This window comes from Excalfactoria chinensis, chromosome 12, assembly GCF_039878825.1.
Source record: "Excalfactoria chinensis isolate bCotChi1 chromosome 12, bCotChi1.hap2, whole genome shotgun sequence".
Taxonomy (NCBI): domain Eukaryota; kingdom Metazoa; phylum Chordata; class Aves; order Galliformes; family Phasianidae; genus Excalfactoria; species Excalfactoria chinensis.
The window spans coordinates 8,786,155-8,806,568 of NC_092836.1; the positions used below are offsets into that span (position 1 = coordinate 8,786,155).

Below are 20,414 nucleotides of genomic sequence, written 5' to 3' on the forward strand. Positions count from 1 at the left end.
CCAAGCTCTAGATCTGTCCACATCTCAAGTGCAGGCGAGGGAGGGGACTATGCTGGATGAAAAACCACAGTTCAGCACACAGTACTGACTTCATTTGAACATGCTGCTGCAAAGAAAGTTCTAGTACTTTCACAGTGATCCATTAGGAGCCAGCATCACAAATGGGGTATAACAGCGTGGAGAAGAGGAGAAGGCAGATGAAGCAATGGTAGAGTCGGTTCTGACCTTGTAGTGCTGAAGAGTGTTCAGGCGTTTCCAAGTTCCTTGAACAACAGATGTCACGTCCTCATCAGACAGTATCAGATGACCTGCCAGCCCTGATCTCCACTCTATAGTCATTAAAACAAAGGAAATGGAAGGAAAAAGAATGGTTAAGCTGTGGCATCTCTGAAAGTCTACTGCACTTCAGCCTGAGCTGGTGGAGCTTCGAGACAGAAAAGAGACAAAATCCTCCCTTATAGACATTATTTGTTACCACTGACTCCACTGGCAGCAAGAGCTGGCTTAGGACTACAGCACCTCTACACTCCAATAGTCTTCCCTTCCCATACACATTCTCTGTCCATCCCGCACCTCCCACATCCTCTTTCTCAAGCCATTGCCATGATCCTGAGCTGGCAAAGAACCCCAAGCACCACAAAATGGAAGGGGGTGGACTTCAGTTGTTTCTTTCCCAACCCTGCCTCTTACACTTATAGCCTTTCCTATGTCATGCCATGCTGGGTCCTGTGAAAGTACGAGGTCAGGAACTCTGCAGGCTCAGCAGAGAGCAACAAACTTCACACAGACGTGGGTGCTGTGCACAGACAACCACTTCTTCATGTCCTCATTAAATTGTGGCACCAAGGAATTCTGCTCACCGAGATCCAGGGTGTCCGGGTCTGGTCGGTGACAGTACGGCATCCCTTTATAAATCTGATCTAGGATTTTCTCCTTCACTTGTGTTATGGTGTCACAGTCCAGCACTTTAGCAGAAATCCCCTGGGACTCCTCTGCTCCTCCTGCAGCAACTCCTGCTTGTGTTAAAGCATTTAAAGTCTGCGGAACAAAAGAAAAGGCCACAGCTATTCTGACACAGCTGACACATTTACACCACTGATGTCTGGCATTAAAGCGAGTTAACCAGAGGGCCCACAAGGAACAGAAGATTTGGTGCTTACCAGAGTGCGGTACTCCAGGTCCTCCCTCAGAAGGCGGTTGTCATTCAGGGTGTATTTGGCTTTCCCTGTCACCCAGTCGACAGGCCCCTTGTCCACCTGGTGTTTGATTCCTCGAAACAGCATGTAAAGCGGCTCCCCTACAGAGTCCTGGTACAGAAAGGATGGAGTTTCACCTGTCAGGAATTCACCTTGTTTTCCCCTTGCAGAACCCAACAGCCCGGAGTCACAGACTTCCAATCATAGAGAGGAGCAGCGGGATGGAGGACACCAGGAGATACAGCAGCTACTGCTGCAGGCAAAGAAAGTCTCTGCCAACAGCTCCCGCTCCAAGCACAGGGAACGTGTAGGGACTAAGGACCAGCTGGACACACAAGACCAAGGCATTGCTCTGTCTCCATGCCACTAATCAGAAAGGCACTCCTTGCCACTCTCTCCCAGGAGAGGAATTTAAATCAGGGGGCATCCTCCCTACACACAGAGCAGCCTATGGTCATCGTGTCTTACACTGCAATGAAACAGGAGCTACACCGAGCTCTCTCCATGATCTAGCAAGGTATCATGAAACATGGAGTGGCATTAATGCATCTGTCTTCCCCAGTGACCTCTGAAACACAGGATGCCACTGTCACTATTTCAGCTAATAGTGAGACACAGAACAACGCTGTGTCTGTCTCTCCTCTCTTGGCCCTTTTACTCCAGAAAGACACAAAGAACTCACCCTCACAAATGCATACAGGCAGATGGACATCCAGTTGGTTAACAGCTTCTCTACCACTGTTTCTGTCCTGAAAGAAAGCATAGGGTTGGTCACACGAATACAGTGCACAGCAAGGATGGAACTGGAGATAAAGATCATCCCTTTCAGGAAAAGAGAATGCTAAACAATGACAGACGATCAAGAAAAGAGGGAGAAAACAAAAATTACTTTAGGGACCAGTCAGGTTAAATCCTTTTGATCCCAGTTCTTATTTGAGGCACTTTTCAGCCTGAAGGAGGCACCAAATGACAGAAGTGAGACAGACGAGGAGGGGACAGAGGACAGCCTCCTCCTCTCAAACAAAATACATTTGTTCAGGTCAGAAGGATGGATGGACAGGAGATTAACAGGGATCTGAACACAGGAGATATTTCAATTTACTTTCCAAATACGGCACGATTGTGAGTCCAGAGCTCTACAAAGCAAGCAGGACCAGCAGACTTGGCAGTCCCAGTTCTTGAACTCAAGAACTAATGTACAGCAGCTGCAAAAGAACAAGAATCTGGGGTGGGCAATGACAGCTTCTTGCATCTTTCTTCCTCCCTGCCAGCTGCTGACTGGGGTGAGGGGTACCATCAATTCTGCTCTCTCCTGTTTGGCACGTGTTGCCTGGACACAACACGTAGATCCTGCAACTGCAGCTCATACCAAAACGTTCTCTTACCCACAGCAGTTTCAAAGTTTGCTATCTGGACAGTAAGGCTGGTAGGCTCACATCTGGCTGGCTCACCTCCGCAACATCAGCTTTGGGTTCTTGGCCACATACTGCTCCACGAGGTCATTCAGGAGTGTTTTGAGGATGTCAGTGAAGTATTCCAACTTCCCATGCAGCGACACAGTAAGCAATGATGCCACATAGGCCCGGTCTCTTGGGGAGAAAGTGCGTTGGATTTCCAGAGTGTGGATGAACTGGTGGGAGGAGAGACAAACCAGTGTGTGAACCCAATGAAAATGAGGCAGTGCCCAATGAAAATGAGGCAGTGGTGCTGCACAAGGGACTGCACAGGAATGAGCTTTACTGAGCACTGCCTGCTTCCTGCCACCAGCTGACAGCAATATGACCCCAACCCTACAGCATGCTGCAGGCAGAGAGAGGCACATTACCTTGGTGAGGAAGAGCTTGCTGTTGAGCAGGTTGGAGAGCTGGACCAAGCCCTGCTCCACAGTTTGTCTGCGGCACTCAGGGATGTCCAGATCCCTTTGCAGTGGTGACTCACGGTGGCCCGGAAAGAAAATACGCTCTGCATAGGACTTGTAGTCCAGGAAGGGGATGCCTGTGCCCACAAGGTCACTGGTGAGGTCCATCATCTCAGTCATCAGGTCTAGGGGAAAGGAAACACCTGTGATGTTGACCCCATTATCATATGGCTGACGGTACAGAGCATGGAGTGAGCCTAGGCAGGAGTTAGGGCCAGTAGGATGAGAGTGCTGGGAAGATGAAGGATGTTTCCTATCAGAAGAGTCACACTAGGGTTCCATTACTAGAACATCTGTCACTAGACTAGGCACTGGGAGAACTGCATTAGGAACCAGAAAGTGAATTTGGTGATTATTCTCTTTTACAGATAGGGGCTGGTTTGCTGTTTTATAAAGAGAAAGCCACAGTTTGGCACTGATTTATGGTTATAGGCATTAACTACATACAAAATACTAGAGATCTCCTGCTCCTCCCTGCCTTCCCACATTAGTTGCAGATTACAGTCTGAGCTGCTTGCACAGTTCTAGAGCTGCAGACGCCCCACAAAAGGGCTCACAGCTGAAAGCAGCTGAAGTTCAAAGTTTGCAAACTCAGGACATGTACGGGGTGTAATTTAACCTGCTCTACACACAGACTGGACCAGCTGCCCTTCAGATCCCTCCAAGTGTGCTTTCCTGACCTTTAGCTCCTCATCTGAGTCTGGAGGATGAACTGGAGAATCATAGGGGTCTTTACAGATCACTGTGCTCTGAATTAAAGAGAAACATTAAATAAGACATTTGGCCACGTTTCCATGCACTGGGATAGGATAAAAGTTGTAACCTTCCCTGAGCTACCCACACAAATATGCAGCTATGAAAAAGCAGTAGGGCTCAGCGTGATTCTTCCAAGTTCCCTGAGCCTGCAGAAACATAAGAGCTCTGTGACTGACCTGTGAATTCCTTTTTGCATCTGTCCCGAACGCTTGTTTCTAGATTTTCCAGCTGGATTTGAACTTTCTTGTAATCCCTCAGAGCCTGTTTACTCTTCCTCCTGTAATAAGCAGCAGAATTGTTCCCAGGGATCTTAGCCAGCCTTACCAGCTGCTGTGTTGCTGCCAAGGACACGAGGGCAACTGGAGCTCCCATACAACACCACAGCCTCTCACCTGTATATGAAGACAATGACCAGAACAATCAGTGCCACAAAGGATGCACCAACACCCAGACCGATCTGTGCCTCCAGTGGGAAGGTGAGCTGGCTCTCAGTGTCGTACTGCACTCTGCCCAGGAGGAAGTTCAGGTTTCCCATCTGCACCTGTGAAGAAAGCGTGCGCTGTGATATAAGCTCAGTGCAGCACTGAAAAGCAAAGAAATGGCTTCTCCATCATGATTACAGGCGGTATAAAGCTCTCCTGTAAGGCTACGTCCCACAGCACAACTTCTGAACTCAGCTGTACCATTTGTTTTCGGGCAGCACTTGGCACTTACAGGTGGAGTTAAGAACAAGAACAGCTCCTTGCCACTAGGGCTTCTGCCTTTCCTCTTCTACCTTTCCCACTGCTTCCACCACCACCTTTCCCACTGCTTCCACCACCACATCTTGCCTGTGTGCCTACTAAAAGCACGCCTTCTTGCTGATTCCCTACCGTGAACTCCGGGAGCAAGTCAGTGCCCTCCCGCTTTGTGCGATGCCGTGGAGCCGGCTGCTCAGAGGGAGGCTCACAGTAGAGATGGTTCCTTGTTAATGTCTTCACCACACAGATTCCTTCCCCAATCATGGCCATAACTTCATCCTTGGAAATGGCCAGATCCAGATTTTCCCCCTGGAACAGAAATAGAACAGAACGTCAGATGGGGCTAAAAACCATCTTCATTATCCATAGTTCAGAGATAATGGAGACAAGCATCACGAGATGAGAGAAGCCCTTTCCCTTTCAGTCCTAAGATGGTACGAAAAGGTTGGCAGCTTTGGGTTTGGCAGATGTAGGCTTTTTTTCATACTAGCATCTCACAAATGAATAGCATTAGTTTACACTGAGACTAAAAATAGAATATGGAACTTCATATGAGCCCTATGAATCCATATGGGCTCAAGAGGATTTTTTTGATGCAGTCCTTTTCCTCTCTTCTCACGTGCCATTTCTCAGGGGCTGAAATAGATGTGTTGTTACAGGCTGCAAGCCTGTCAAATGCTTTAAAGCATTGGATGCTGCATGACACCAATTTAAAACAGTCTAAGGTGAGAAGCAATTTTGTACAGCATATGTTATTTCTTGTGTTACCTCCACAGAAATGACACTTCCAGGCTTGTGACGATAGGGCTTGGCAGGATCTTCAGCATTCAGTGGCTTGAGGATGGGGTTGACTTCGTAAGAGAAGGGTATGGGATGCAGCGAGTTGAAATCAAAGCTCAGATTATCCAGAATGAATTCCAGTTTGATGTGGACGCTCCGCAGCAGCAGGTTAATGGCTGGAGTTTTGCACAGGATCAGGTAGGAGGAGTTAACGAGGCACGGTTCTTCAAACTAAAAGCAAAGGCAAAAACGTCAGTGGGGAAACACAAACACTTCTCCTGCAGCTCCGCGATACTTCCCAGCCCTGAGCAATCTGGGGCCAATCCGTGCTCCTTTTATCTGGAGTGATGCCAGAGAAGCTGCTAATTGTAGAGGGAAAAAATACAATACAAGATGTGAGGAATTCCCTGCGTTCCTCTGGAGATGACCTGAGCACTGGTTTTGCTGCAAGTACTGAATGCTCAACAGTGGAAATTAGCTCCGACATTCTCCCAGCAGTAAATTCTGGAGTAGTATCAGCTTTAGATCAAAGACCTCCAACACAAGGCAGACTTACTTAATAACCTGAATGTTGCTGTGAAAGAAGTGTCCTGTGTTGGGTTACAGACATTTTAAACATGTGGTGAAAGCATTAGAGTCATTTTTTCCCCCCCCTTCCCCCATAGGAATTCACAGCCACAAAAAATAGTGGAGAAACAGCTTTTAGTAGCTTGTGTCCATTGGGCGCACGTTCAGCTCCACATCTGCGCAATAAAAACCTGAAAGGGATTTAGTATGGGAAAAAAGCATCCTTCGTGGTTTGAGAAGCTTTCATATACGTGTAAGAATATGAAAAGCATCATCCTCCCCATGCATCATGCCAGATGAAATGTCAGATAATATGTCAAGTGATTAAACCTCAGTACATAGGGAGATTGAAGAGAAAGACAAGGCTTCCAAGTTCATGTGCAGGAAGCCCTCTATTGTTTGCACTATGAATACAAATGCTTGTACTTCAGCTACCAAATATTCTCTAAGTCTGCAAATTCTGCTGCAAGATCTGCTGTCTTGATGGCCACATCAATACCTCTACAGTTACACACCTCAAGACAGGCAGTTGGAGGGCAGAAAAATACTGAACGTCCCTAAGCAAAAGTAGATCCAACTCGTGTCAGTGCTTGTGACAGCACTTAACCTGGCAGACATCACTTTCATCTGGCCAAGACTTAGCTGGAAGGACACAAGCAGATAAGAGCATCGAGTCCAGAGGCCCCAGTGACAGCAAATCCACCTCTGCAACACAACACCCACAGCCCTGCTGAGCCCTTTGCCGCGTTACCTGCTGGATGCTGCACAGAGCATCCTTGGGGCACTCAGTGTCTGGGATGATTCTGCGCCATCGCCCCAGTCCTCGGCGCCGGCGTTCAGATGGAGAAACTGTCACTCGAATCTTTGGGCTCTGCACAACGTCCAGGTTGAATCCATGAACTCTGAGTACTCTCCCCCCACTGGAAGAGAAAAGCAGCTCATCTCACACACCTATTATTTGTTAGCTCTGTCATGCCCATGCTTATGCCCACTCCTACAAGCCTGGCTTTACTCCAGAGTGCAACACAACAGGTGCCAGCTGTACCTCCCTACCACAGCACAGAGCCCTGGGCAAGGTGCAAGCACTTTCTCTGTACCTGAGAAAGCTTTTGGGTGGCTCTGCAAAAGTGATATTGGGATCCAGAGTATATCTGAAGAGGGATCCTTCCAGCCTCCGCTCCTGGTCTCCATACTTGATAGTGACTGGGAGTTCTGTAGACACATTGCTGGGACTCGTCTGGCATGCCAACTGATCCTCCGTCATCTCAGAGAGGCTTGGAGAGAGAAAAAAACAGAACAAGGGATTCATACAGCCACTGAAGTGAGAGGTTTTATAACACAATGCTTTGCCCTTTGCTGATAGCCTGTGAACCTCTTGCCCTGTTTTCTTAAGTTTAATGCTGAAAGGTTCTAAGTTCAATGCTGACAACCCTGCCAAGCTCTAGGGCAAATCTGGGGCAGCGCACAGCCAGCACATTGGCAGGCTCTGATCTTACATGTGGCAAGGGAGGTCTCCGAGCAGAACACTGATCTCATTAGGATGTCCAGTGAGCAGCTTTGAGCCCAGCAGGGTAAGGCAGGTTCCTCCTGCTTTGGGGCCCTGAGTTGGAACAATGGATTTCAGCTCTGGGTTCTGGAAGGAAAAAGAATAATAGAACTTGAGTGCTTGAGTGACAACGACCTCACAAAATAAGGCAGGGAAAGAAAGCAACAGGGATCTCCAGTGCTCTGAAAATACAAGCCATAGATTCCTAAACACAGCAGCCTTCAGCTAGGATCCCACAGCTCTGCTCACTGTGGAGTGGGAGCAGCAGAGGGAGGGGACCAACCACACCAGCAAGAAACGGGAGCTACGGACTTGTCTTCCCACAGAACGCAAAGGGCAGATGGGTGCTGCAAATAGCAAAGCCATAAGCCTCGCAACACAAACCCCAGGATCAACAGTTCAAAGGGATTGTTCAGATCCGTAACTGGATTAAGAACTCAAGTTAGGAAATACAAGGTAGCAAATAAATTGTCTGTTTGTCTAGTAGGTGAGCAGATTACCAGCAGGGAGCTCTAAGAATCTGTGCTAAGACCTGTGCAGTTAAATGTGTTGTTGGGTCACCTGGGAAGGAGAAAGGACATTTGATAAAGTTATTCACAACAACACAAACTGAGTCCCACTGGTGGTGCACAAAACTCTGGGGGGGGGGGGGGCTGGCAACAGAGTGGGCCAAGTAATTCACTACTGATAAATAGAAAGGGAGATAGATGAAATGAGAAGGAGCTGGGAGATTACAGCAGTAAAGCAGCCCGGGAGTGAGCTTTGAAATAGCTAATGCCCATTCAGGAGTGCCTACAACGATTCTATTGCCTGCTAACACAGACCTCAATAAGAACACATCAAGCATTATGAATTCCTGGAAATGGCTTGAATGTAATAAGAAAATCTTTATGACACAGTACAAACTGCTGTCACACATCTTCAATACAGTACGCAGCACCCATCACCTTGCCTAAAAATGGTCAACAGGGAATCAAAGAGCAACAGCAAACATAATCCAATACACAAAACACTTCTATATGGCCAACAATGTAGCAGCACAGGACTTTCCAGGCACCTCTTTCCTCCTCCCAAGGGAAATGGTGACGTGCAATTAGTCGCATACAGTTAATTCATAGCTGTACTGCAAGGCTGAAAAGAGAGTATTGGATCTTACTTAAATATTTCAGTCTTTGGGTTTAAAATATCAACAATTTATCAGAAAGGTGTTTAAAACTCGAGGAAACTCCTCCACGCAACGCACAGTAACTCCAGACTCACTGCCACCGGCTGCTGAAGGTCAGAAGTAAAGACTGCCTTCAAGTTCTTAGTTTTCAAGTTAAGAAAAAGCCACAAGTCCTAATAAAGACCTGCACAAAAATCTCCCGCTCAGAAAGATTCCTTGGCACAATCCAGCAAAGCTGTTGTTATAATCTTAGCAATGGGGGGGAAAAAAAAACAACCCACACAACACAAACAGCAGATAAATCAGAAAACAAAGCATCAAGTTTCTGATAGTGCCCCCCGTTCCTGTACAGCAGAAGTACTGAAAGAACAGAGAGATTAAAGAAGTGGCAGCTGCATTACCTGGTAGGTGAAAATATGCTCAGAGACTCCCCGTCCTCCTCCAGGCACTTCCACCACAACGTGCCCAACTCTCTCTGCCCAGCTCCCACCGGTGACGCACACGATGCTGCAGGACAATCCAAGAACAGTGTCACAGCATAGAAAAGATGAGCTGCACCCATCGTGCCACGTTCTAAAACCACCTCGCAACCTCAGCTCCCTTCTCTTGCAGCCTTATCACGTGCTCAGAACATACAACCGAATGTGGATCAAACTCCTTTACAAGCTGGTTCAGGTGCAGCAGCAGAAAAAAGCAGGTGGCCATTCAAACGGTCCCACTTTATCTACTAGTGGGACACATAGGATGAAGCCCACTGTAGCAGATGCACGTAGAGGCCAAGAACTCCCCTACAGTCCAAAGCCAATTCAAACAGCAGCTTCCGGAGTGGCTCCAGGATAGCAGGGGTCAATTAGCACTGTGCCTGATGCAGAACAAAAGTCGAGACAAGGTCCAGCTGGCACTGCTCTTCAGCCAGCAGCCTCTAGGACCTGCCAGCTCCCTTGATATGCACCCCTTGTTCTTCCCAGTCCCTTCCTCACATTGTAACCTGGCATGGGAGATGCCGACAAGGTGAAAAATCATTCTGTATTTCAAGTAGGGTAGCAAGGAATCTCCCATCTTATGGCGCTGGTTTAATAATAGAAAATCTCAGCTCCGCAGCAGACTTTTGCCAGCTTCCCTACACATTCATTTTGTTGGTGCCTTGCTTAGGAGTGAGTTCCATATACACAGCTATATGCCCCCAACCAAAAAGGTTCAGGAATTTGAAACTAGGCAGTGCAGGGAGCCACTTTAAAGCCAACCACCTGTGATGCCAGGTAACAGAACAAAGACAGTGCTACCCCAGAAAGATTATGCTCTAATTCTAGGATGAAGATAGAAAGCAGATGGATCAAGACAAACAAAGAGCACAGACAGGACAACACTGCTCAACATAGCAGGCCACTTCCCAGCAGGAACTTACCTGGCTCCCAGGGGGAAGGGCACTACAGATATCATGGGATGGAAAAATGGGCTTGTGATAGCTCTGATGAGAGGTTACTCACAATTGCTCTGCTCTTCTCATCTCCTGCAGGTTGTTTGGCTCCTCTCCCTCCCTTGTCCAAGGCTCCCGCTACCTGCCCTGAAATTATTCTTTTCTCCCTCTCCCAGCTTCCTAAGTTGCCTCAGTCACATCTCTCAAACCTGGCTATATTTTCCTGCCATATGGCCCTTCCCTGACCAGACACACCAGCTACTCAATTCCCTTTATTATTACTGACATAAGTTGGATTCAGCGGGACATCTCTTTCCCTTTCTCATCCTCCTCCTGGCCACTACTTTTACAGGCTCTGTGTAACTGCTGGGCACTGCTAACCACCAGTGTGGCACAGTGTCCAGCAAAACTCCCCTGTCAGTCCCTAACTAAGGGGGTCCCCTCACTGCATTTGTGTTCGGGAGGTTGAGGTCTAGCCAGCAGGTGAAGAATAACACTCTAAGGATATCCTCACTCAAGCAGAGGCAACAAGTTGCGCTGTACCTCCAATCATGCATTCTCATCCTTGCCATGTATTAATACAATATTTCCCAAGCAGTGATAGTTTATAAAAGCCACATCCTTTGCTTTACGGAAAGCTGTGACTGGGAACACACCCATGAAACTGTGTGGCTCTGAGCCCATGACTCCCTGTGCACGCTAGCCCACAGGCCCCACACCAGCAGTGTGTTTGGTACATGGCAGCACTGTTTGGCCATTGCCTTGTACACAAACTTATCGCTCCAAGGTCACTGCCTGGGGAGAAACTAATCAGAAAGCAACTGCACTCAGAGGCACTCCCTAGGGAATGGGCAAGGCTCGATACCTGCTACAGAAAAGGCAACGAAATCTCAGCCTGGTGTCAGCAGCCAAAGAAAAAGCCAACGCCTGTCTCTGGGAGGAGGTTTGCAGATACTCTACCTGCTAGAGATCTCATACTCTTGAGCATCTACGGCACAGGGAATTCCTGCAACAGTGACAGTTTCTGCAATGTCTTGATGTTTCTGCCCGAGGTTTGAGCCAGTGATGGTGATTCTAGTGCCACCTTCCACTGGTCCAGACAGGGGGTACACCTGCAAAGACATCCGCGCACGTGTAAATGTCACATTATCTCAGACCTCCTCAGTCTGGCACCTGATCTACAGCACAGAGCTCTTCACAGCTGCCCCACTACCAGCTGCCTGGTCCAGTCACTGCTATGGATTCACTTTGGTAACCAGGACCAGTACCAGGTTGCATCCTCAGAAGAAAGATCATAAAGAATATCACAGTCAGAGCCTTCATTCCTATACCTCACCATTGCCAGCATTGCCCAGAGGGTATTAATCCACTGTGGACTTCTATAGGCAAGGATTGCCCTGCTTGGCCTCAACAATGTGCTGACCACTCTGTAGGGCGTCTCTACTGAAGAATGGGAATGCACAAGCTGGTATGTGTTACTTGTATTGAAGCAGCAAGCACCACTACCCCCCAGCATCAATACAACGATGAATCACATGCTGCACAGACTTCAAAGCTCTGTCCCTGAGCAGCATCCAAGGTGAACTAACACAAGATGCAGCACATGGACGCTGTGTGCCACTGGAGGGAGGACAAGCTGACAAGCAAAAGGGACACATGGCTACAGACACTTGTCATGTGGCAGTTAGCAGGAAACACTTAAAACAAACAAACAAAAATAATTAATCCCAGTAACCCGTCACATCTTTCACATCCTCACCGTGCCTCTATCATTAGGGTTTGCCCTCCTTTACCCCAGGCTCAGCTGGATCAATCTGTTTTAGAGTCTGGCTTGGGACAGCTGGAGGATCCAACCTGCAGACCCTTTCCCAGCTTTTAAGTGGTTATGCTTCTTTTGGCACGTCAGTTTCCACTCACATGAGACACAAACACATCCTTCCCCCACGTTCTCTATCAGTACAACAAAAGCCCAGCACAAGTCTAGCACCCTCACATCACCAAGGAGTTACAGTGGAATAGGATTAACGTGCTCTTCAACATGCCAACATGCTATAGAACTGCAATGCTTGCACTCTGAGTTCACAGACCTCTGGTCTCAACTGGAGAATGCCATACACTAGTGAGTAGGTGGTTACTCACAGAGTGAATGAGAGGTGCTGGACACAGGTCTTCTATCTCTTCCTTGCAGGAGCCCCTGAAGATGCAGCTGGGCTTGTCACCACCACACCACACACAGCTGTACTTCGAATCAGCTGTCTGGCAGCGGCTACAGTCAGTGTGTCCCACGGAGCAGTTGTAGAAAGTCACTGAAAAAGAAACATTCGGAAGCATGTGAAAACAGCCCCTGAGGCACAGAATAACCCAGCAATTAGGTGTCTTACATAGCAGCCCCTCCACCTCTCTGCTCTGTGAACACTGATGGAAATAAGGCTGTGTGTTTTCTTCAGTTGCCCTGTGATAGGATTACTACAGATGCAAAGTATCTATCTTTCTATATACATAAAAAGCCGAGGATTTCTTGATTCCCCTCCTACTCCTTTTGCTGTCTCTCTGAGAAGTGTTGCATTCCTACCGTGAAGATCTGCAGCACTGTCCACTCGAAGATGCCGCCGCCTCTGCACAAACACCACAGCATTGAATTCGAGTTGAGGTGCTGTGTAGCTGTACTGCAAAGACAGAAACCATCAAGGTAAGGGACTTCATGGAGGCACAAACACACCAGCTGAATAGGCTGGAAAAGCAAAAAAATTAGCATTTGTCATGCCCAGCCTGTATGGAGCTTCTATGAATGTAGTCATAGGAGCATAAGCTCAGGCAATGGCAGCATGGGCTCGTCCTTACTGAATCACTCAGACACCACTTAGCTCTAAAAAGAGAAACAGACACTGGTTCACCAGGAAGAACACTGCAAAGAAGCGTGTGCTCATGGCAATGCTTGCCTTACTTCCTAACTGCATCCCTAAATGCGTGATTCCTAATTACAAGCCACCTGCTCAGAGAATTGTTCAAGCTGGAACTTCTGCAGTTTCAGCAGTGCTGGGGATGTAGGATTATAACTGGCCTGCAGGGCCTGCATGCTCAAAAGCTGATGCTGTTCCTTTTCTTTTGACCATGTGAGGCTGAAGACTAAGAACATCGCCTCGGCCACGACCTTGCCCTATATAAAATCCACACAAAAGAACCCTTGCCACAGAAGTCATGATCTGCAAACTACACAGCAGCAACTCAAGCTACAACAGAAGTAGCACGTTGCAATGAGCAGCGATTCTAAGACAGCAGCATTCTGTGCCATGTCAAACACAGCAACAGATCTTGAGGCTCAGCCCACATAATCCTTCTGCAGCCTGAAATGCCGGTACCACCAGGAAGCAGCTCCACAGACAAGATCTCTATGGTGTTAAACATACTACAGACGTGGTTTTTTTTCCTCAGAAACTTCACCTCCCAGCCCGTCAGATAAACAAGGTGAATTAAATTAGCACCAGTGTGAACCATGAAATGCCATCACGCATCCCAAGCGCTCACCTGGTTCAGCTGGCAAGTGATGTAACACAGGGACTGGTTTGCTTCATCCCCTTCCACATAAGCATCCATCACCATCGTCTTCCCTTCCAAATTCAGGACACACTCATAGTCCCACCGCTGGTCCTGGAACCAAAAGGGAGAGCACACAGATAAGAGCAGCTCACCTTGGAAACATTAAGCGTATTTTTCTTTTCTCTCCTGTAAGCCTTTCCTGGAATTGCTCATGCATGCCTTGTCAAAAAAAGGAGGATATGTATCTGCAAGTAGCTCGGCTCCTCTGCGTGGTGAAGTGAAGCTTAACATACAAACTAGCAATTAGTCTGCGGGCTGCGTGTTCTGAAGTAGTTGTTTGTAAAGGGCTGCCAAAGCAATATTCCAACTTAAGAAGCTAAGACAATTTCTTTTATCAGAGGCACACCCTGGGAATGAAGCTTTCCAGGGCTGGTTTTCCCCACTATGGAAGCTTCAGGTACAACAGGAATAGCCACATCAGCATGACCAGTCCAGAAAGGAAGGAGAACAGATGATCTGTGTTTAGTTTATGAAGACAGAAACAACTAGCAGAGATATAGCAGAAAGTTACTCCAAGAACTGCCATCTGCACTGCCTCACAGGTGCAACTTAATGCAAATACTTTCAGATCCCCAGCAGGTCGGTGTACACCTGTGGTATCCCTTTTTCTGCATGCCCTCCTACCTGGGAAGAAATCCAAGCACATAATTGCTTATTCACAGAAGTCAGGCACTCCTCCAGCTGTTTCTTTGCTAGGACACAGGAAAAACCTCAGCAGAGCCACAGCTTTCTTAGACAATTATTTTTAGCAGTCCAGTGGATTGGTTGCTCAAACAGTGCTTCGCACTGACACGGTTTCTCAATGCTGATGTGAAATGGCAGCTAACTACCTGGTAAAGGTGGAAGTTCTTTCCAAGCAGGGTTATCTTCCTCGTCACATTGACTGGAAACAGCGAAGATCCTTGGATTCCTTGCACGCAGGGACATGCACCAGGACCCCAACTAAGCTCTTCATTCTGAAAATAAACACAGCGTCTTTAGAGAAAGAGATTTCCACACCTCTCATACAGGAAATCAGAGAAACAATTGGCCAACAGAGAAGCAAAGCCCCATCTGGGCATCTGTGTGCGTTACAAGAAAGCGACACACAAGCCTAAAGTAGTGAACAGCAGAGAGCTGTGAACAGTCTGGACATCACAGCAGCTGTCACTTTCGGATCAGTAGCATTTCTACAAGACCCGGGAGCTTCAGATTGCCACGTCTCCTCCCACACATTACGGTGGTCACCTACTTTTCCAGAGAGCACAGCTCCTTCTATGTGCTGAAACATCAGATCAGCAAATCACATAAGAATTTCAAATAATTTCAGCCTTAAGCTGCAGATTCTGAAGTTGAGCAGCTTACCTCCCAGAATCCAGGGGCATCATACTGGTAGTCAAGGTCAGGGTGGAGGATCCTGGGTAAGTCAGGGACGTCCCTCTCTGAAGAATCACCATCACCCGATAAAAGAGTAGAAGCAGAGAAGGGAGATGTGTCGTTTTCAGCCTGCAGCAAATCCATCCAGTCCTCTGTGTCCTGGAGCTCCGTGTCCTCCCCCAGCAGTGAGTCTTGGGAAGCTGATGGTGGGGGCTCTGATGCAGGTATTTCAGTTGCCATCATGGCCGGAGAGTCATTAGAGGCAGAAGGGTCCTCTGGCATCTGGCCAGGGGTTTGGGGAGATGGGATGGCAGATGTCAGGGCCTCTGTGGTAGGAAAAGAGCTCAAAGGCAATCTTAAACTGGTGACATGAGGGGAAGGTGTCACTGCTGGCGAAGATGTGAACAGAGGAGTAGCTGCTACAGTGGTGGGTGGCTCAGTGTGCCACGGCTCATGGGCAGCAGATGGCCCTATGGTTGGTAAGGCTGCATGATCCACGTTTTTGCCTGGGCTGGTGAGAATAGATGCAGTAGGAGAAGCTGTGCCTGGTAGAGTGACAGCAGGTTTGTCTGCTGGTGGTGGCAGGGGGTGTTCTGTAACGGCCTGGAGAGACGCTGCTTCAGCTGAAAGCGTTGAGTACGGGTTGCTGATGATTTCTGTAGGCTCAGTCATTGAAATGGATGCAGCAGAGAACGTGATGTGGGTGGGCTCTGTGGGGGGCACAGTGTTTGATACTGCATGCACAGGGAGAGTGATGGGTTTTATGGTCACCACTGGGGCTACGGTAGAGGACTTAGTGAGGGGAGCTGCTGAAGAAGGGAACACGCTTGAAGTTGGGATCTGGGCCTAAAGAAAAACAACATGGCAGGGTAAGAGGGAAGAAATAACACAGAATAAAACTCGCAGACAAAACCACTCCGTATCATCCCCATAGCTATGTTCACAACAGGCTGCTTCACCACCAAGGGACTGAGTAGGAGACGCACCCTTTCATTGTAGATAATGGTTCCTTCTTCACAGGCTGCTTTGTGGGTGCAGAGGTGCTGCTGGACGCACCAGTTGCATCCCCAGAGACTGCTCACACACTTCTGGCACCTGGAACAGTGATAGAAAAGTAGTTCCTATGCTGATCCAGGACAGGGCAGCCACCCTCCCTAGAACTACAGACAAGAAAAAGCAGGTGCTCACGGTGCTGATTTCCATAGCAGGGCCACTGCAGCACAATCATAGAAAGAGAAGTCCACAGAAGCAATGAAGATGTCATGGAAACGCACTACAAGCTTTATGGTGACATGATCTGAAAGTGAAAACAAAAATCGCTTAGAAATGGCGCCACTCAGACTGCCATACTGTTAGAAGACACAGCATGCTCTATGGAAGACACCTGTCAAACCTGGAGACAGATTCCCTTCCATGCTGCTAGCATCTCCATCACTAGATTATCCTATGCACACTAAAAACAAGTTGGACGAGTTTATCGGGGTAGTTTACAACAGCTCTTGCCAACCCAGGGGAAGGAAGATGTCTGAAGATCGCTCCATCTAGATTTGCTATAATTCCACTGTCGCCTCTGTATTACGGGAAGAGGTGACATTCCAGGCTCAAAGGTGACTGTTGTCATTTGTGATCCAAGGGAAAACCCAACCCTTAGAACCAACATGTGCTTCACACGCAGCTATTGCCTCGTTTTATGTCCAGACTGAGAGGCGAGTCAGCAAAGGAGCTCACAAGACCTGAAAACTCACCTGCAATAACCAAAGACTTATCTGTTCTAAACCTATATCTCATGTTAACTACAAGCTTCAGGACAGCCAGAATCTCTTTGGGGAAAAAAAGATATCATTGCTTTATAATAGATCAAATAACTGCAGGAACAGTCATAGCTAACTCTATCTGATAGCGTGAACCTGAGGGAGACGTTTCGCATACGGCAGTACTAAGAATGCCAGTTAACCTCATTTCAAACAAATGCCCTCAACCTTAGAACTGAGCGTTAGAGCTCTAACTAATGGGAATATATCGCATGCTCTGCTGAACTCCAGGAGCCGCCATTTGTCCACAACAATGTGCTACAAAAACTAGTAACAAGGAGGTTGTTTGTCCGTCTTCTAAGAGAGTTCAGTCTTACTTTGGCATGCAAAAACCTGCTTGTTTGCTAAAGTCTGGAAGGCAACAAAGAAGCTATCCAGTCTGACAGAGGGTCCCTCAGGCTTGAACTGGATTCCTGACAGGATGACAAGAGAGAAATGATGCTGGTAAAAAAGGTGATGAGGTGTCTATGAAAAACCAGGATTGAGAAAGAAGATGGCATCGCATGCTGCTGAAGGCAGGAGTCGCTGCAATGCTGCCAGCTCCTATCACTGTTACGAAGGTGACGGCATCTGGCAGTGGTGGCAGGGCTAATCCTCACAGGGTTTCAGGACTATGACACCATATTTATAAATATCCTTTTCTCCAAAAAGCCAATTACTTCCTGTGACTGCAACGGTGCTGTTCAGCAGCACAGAAGACAAGGTTGAGCACTTGCAAATTAAGAGCAAGAGATCTTGCTACCAACATGGAACTCATCAGCTTGAAGTGACAGATGAGCTGAATGCAACCTTTGAAGTAAAGCTGAAAAGAGGAAAATATTTTAGCAAGCTGGGAAAAGCTTTTTAAGTAGGAATAGGAAAATACCTCTAATGACATCTCATTTAGCATATTGTATAGTTCTCATTACCAACTTCAAATTAATCTTAGCAGAGCATAAAAATAGCACAAAGAAGGGCTACAAGTACAGTGAAGGAGAGAGAAAACCTACATAACAGCAAATATGAAGAGAAGGTTGGCACAGTTAACACAGCAAAACACTTCTAAGAGCATTTGGCAACAGTTCATTGACTGGAAGAATTACTACAGAAGCAGAAGGACAACACAGATGAGATTCCTGGATGGTTCTTGCCTGATAAGCTCAGGTTAGAAACTAGAAGCAGGTTGCTTCAGAGAAGCAAGATGAAAATAATACAGGTAAAACACTTCATTGTTGAAATAAAAGCAAGATTGGCTCACAAATGAGATGCTAAAAGAATATGAAGTGTTGAATAGTGAAAACTAGACTGTGGGTTTACCTTTATGACCTTTACAGTTTAAATACAGGTCAATGTTTGTTATCTAAATGGAAAAGCCAATCCTGTTCACTTTGCCTGCTGTAATAGGGCATGAAGCCTTCCTCTCTGTGTCTAACTGAAAAGGAGACCTGGTTGGTTTACTCCAAGCAGCATGAAAGCCAAAAATCAAGGTGTCTGAGACCAAACAGCAAAGCTAGCTTGGTTCTGCTGTCACGTTATGTCCATGGAGACCTTTTCAGACTCATTAGACAGCTGTACATGTATATGTCAAAATCTCCTCAGCTATTTAGGTGATTTGTGTGGAATGCTTCCCAGCCAGCACCTGCTGTGCTTCCTTCAGCTGAACAAGTTCTCTGAAGAGAGAAGCTCATCAGAGCTCACACCAGCAGGCTGGGCAACATCCAACACACAGGCCATAGAACCTCCTAGGTGCTTTGGAGTGGCCAATTAGCAATACTCAGCCACTTGTTATTTACAGTAATAGGTTGGCTGTATTTTCTGGAGGTTTTGCTGCTTTGCGGGTTCATTTCTAATCTTTTTAATGGCTGAGGGTCCCTTCCTTCACTCTTCTTACAGGTTCTTTCTCCCCCCATCCGTGTGTGAAGTTTGGAAAGGTTTGCATTTTGGTTTAAAAAGAGAAAAGCAGTGTTTAAGAAAGTCCTCTCTCCAGATTTATGACAAAAGCTGCCAAACCAGCTACCACTCCGGACTGCATTTCAGATGGCGTTCAGACTTTCATAAAACCCTTCAAGGGGGAGCTCCTTTCCAACCACCACAATTTGGCACTGGAATCTGGCAACAGCCCAGAATAGCACAGGATGTGCGTGACACACAAGCAGCAAGCAAATAGATCTTATGACAGAATGAAATGAACACCTGCTGACAGACTGTGTACATCCATGGCTGTTCATCCTGGCACTCTGACCCAAAATGTATTTTCTCTTGACAATACTATCTGAGCTTATCACGCCCCGTTTAAAGCATTTCACTGACCTGCTCCTGCTGGCAAAGCTGGTGTTTGGTTGGGATCTGGTGAGGGACACATGATTCCTGACTCTGTCAGAACTGCTGGGCTTTCATAATCTTGAAAGTAACACGAGTAAAATTCTTCCTCACGTAGAGAAGGTAAGTCTGAGATAGCCAGGAATATCTGCCAGTTCAATAGCATACAGTAAATACTCTGTTCTCCAAAACATTCTTCCATCTCATCTAATATTCTGGTTCTACTTTCTCAAAGCAAGAGTCCCATAACACAGTTATCTACACATGCATCCACTTTTCTATAATATATATATATTCTATATATATCCTTTTTGGGCTGGCTGCTCCTCTCATCATCTCCTGCCATTTGCCTGCTGAACTTGGCATCCAACCAAGGAATGGACAATTTCCCCCCTTTGCTCAAATCTTTAGCACAAGACAGACTCTTGTCACGTCCCAACACAGTGACAGACTTCAAAGCACTGCCATACCTCAGCTCTTCTGCCAGGTCTCTGGTGCCAGACTGAAGCCTTATCTTTGGGTGGCTCCTTTTAGGTATTCCTGACAGGCAGAGTCAGAAACACTCTGAACCCACAGACAGGGGCACATAATAGATATCAAGCCAAGGAAGGTCCTCACCCAAGCAACCATCAAGTACTTAAGAATATCTAGTAACTTTCTATTAGGGAACAAGATTATCAGAGAGAATCATCATTGCTCACATTTCTCTTTTCCTCTCGGCTGATATTGGCTGGACTTAGCGACTGGATGGAGAGACACTGCTGCGTAGAGTTGAAGCTCCAGAGCCACTGCTCACTCAACCCAGACCTCAAGCACTCCGAGCGACGGCTGCACCTGCAGAGAAACAGCAGAAAGCCCTATCAGAGATCAGCACAGCCCTAGCAGGGCACACATCCAATCCCAAGCCAATGCTGGCTGGCTGAAACACTTGCTAGATTCTCAGAGAAGCTGCTACACAAGCCATGAAGTCCCAGCCTCTCACCACCTTCCATAGCAAAGGATGAACCACTACAGTATGTTGCCAGTTACGGCTTCAAGGGCCATAAACCAGGTCCTAGGGCATCCTGCAGGGCGGCAGCCAGCAAGCAGATAGACATGTTGGAAAAGACCATTTGTTTCTAGTGAAGAAACACCAGAAGGGGAGCAAGAAGTTAAAAAGCACCAAGTACAACAAGGACACCAGGAGAAGAAATGAGATTTGAAGAGCGGCACTTGGAGCTGCAGTCAGCCCAAAAGCTGGCTGAAGTCCACTGCACAGGAACACGGT

The 20,414-nt window shown here is 47.3% G+C and overlaps 1 protein-coding gene across 6 annotated transcripts in view; it reads right to left on the reverse strand.

Annotated features, from left to right (window-relative positions):
- The window catches only part of PLXNB1 (plexin B1), a 65,462-nt gene that overhangs the window by 7,314 nt on the left and 37,734 nt on the right, over positions 1–20,414 (reverse strand). For all 6 annotated transcript variants that reach the window (XM_072347827.1, XM_072347830.1, XM_072347831.1 and 3 more), the window contains exons 7-30: positions 19,849–19,981; positions 19,139–19,295; positions 16,227–16,335; positions 16,025–16,133; positions 15,027–15,884; positions 14,513–14,638; positions 13,611–13,733; positions 12,658–12,751; positions 12,225–12,391; positions 11,046–11,197; positions 9,070–9,175; positions 7,454–7,590; positions 7,055–7,231; positions 6,709–6,877; positions 5,379–5,621; positions 4,743–4,919; positions 4,263–4,411; positions 4,047–4,147; positions 3,022–3,239; positions 2,648–2,826; positions 1,879–1,945; positions 1,161–1,307; positions 861–1,038; positions 226–329 (exon numbers count right to left, since the gene is read on the reverse strand). In XM_072347827.1, the coding sequence (XP_072203928.1) occupies positions 226–329; positions 861–1,038; positions 1,161–1,307; positions 1,879–1,945; positions 2,648–2,826; positions 3,022–3,239; positions 4,047–4,147; positions 4,263–4,411; positions 4,743–4,919; positions 5,379–5,621; positions 6,709–6,877; positions 7,055–7,231; positions 7,454–7,590; positions 9,070–9,175; positions 11,046–11,197; positions 12,225–12,391; positions 12,658–12,751; positions 13,611–13,733; positions 14,513–14,638; positions 15,027–15,884; positions 16,025–16,133; positions 16,227–16,335; positions 19,139–19,295; positions 19,849–19,981 (4,180 nt within the window). The remainder of the gene's footprint in view (positions 1–225; positions 330–860; positions 1,039–1,160; positions 1,308–1,878; positions 1,946–2,647; positions 2,827–3,021; positions 3,240–4,046; positions 4,148–4,262; positions 4,412–4,742; positions 4,920–5,378; positions 5,622–6,708; positions 6,878–7,054; positions 7,232–7,453; positions 7,591–9,069; positions 9,176–11,045; positions 11,198–12,224; positions 12,392–12,657; positions 12,752–13,610; positions 13,734–14,512; positions 14,639–15,026; positions 15,885–16,024; positions 16,134–16,226; positions 16,336–19,138; positions 19,296–19,848; positions 19,982–20,414) is intronic.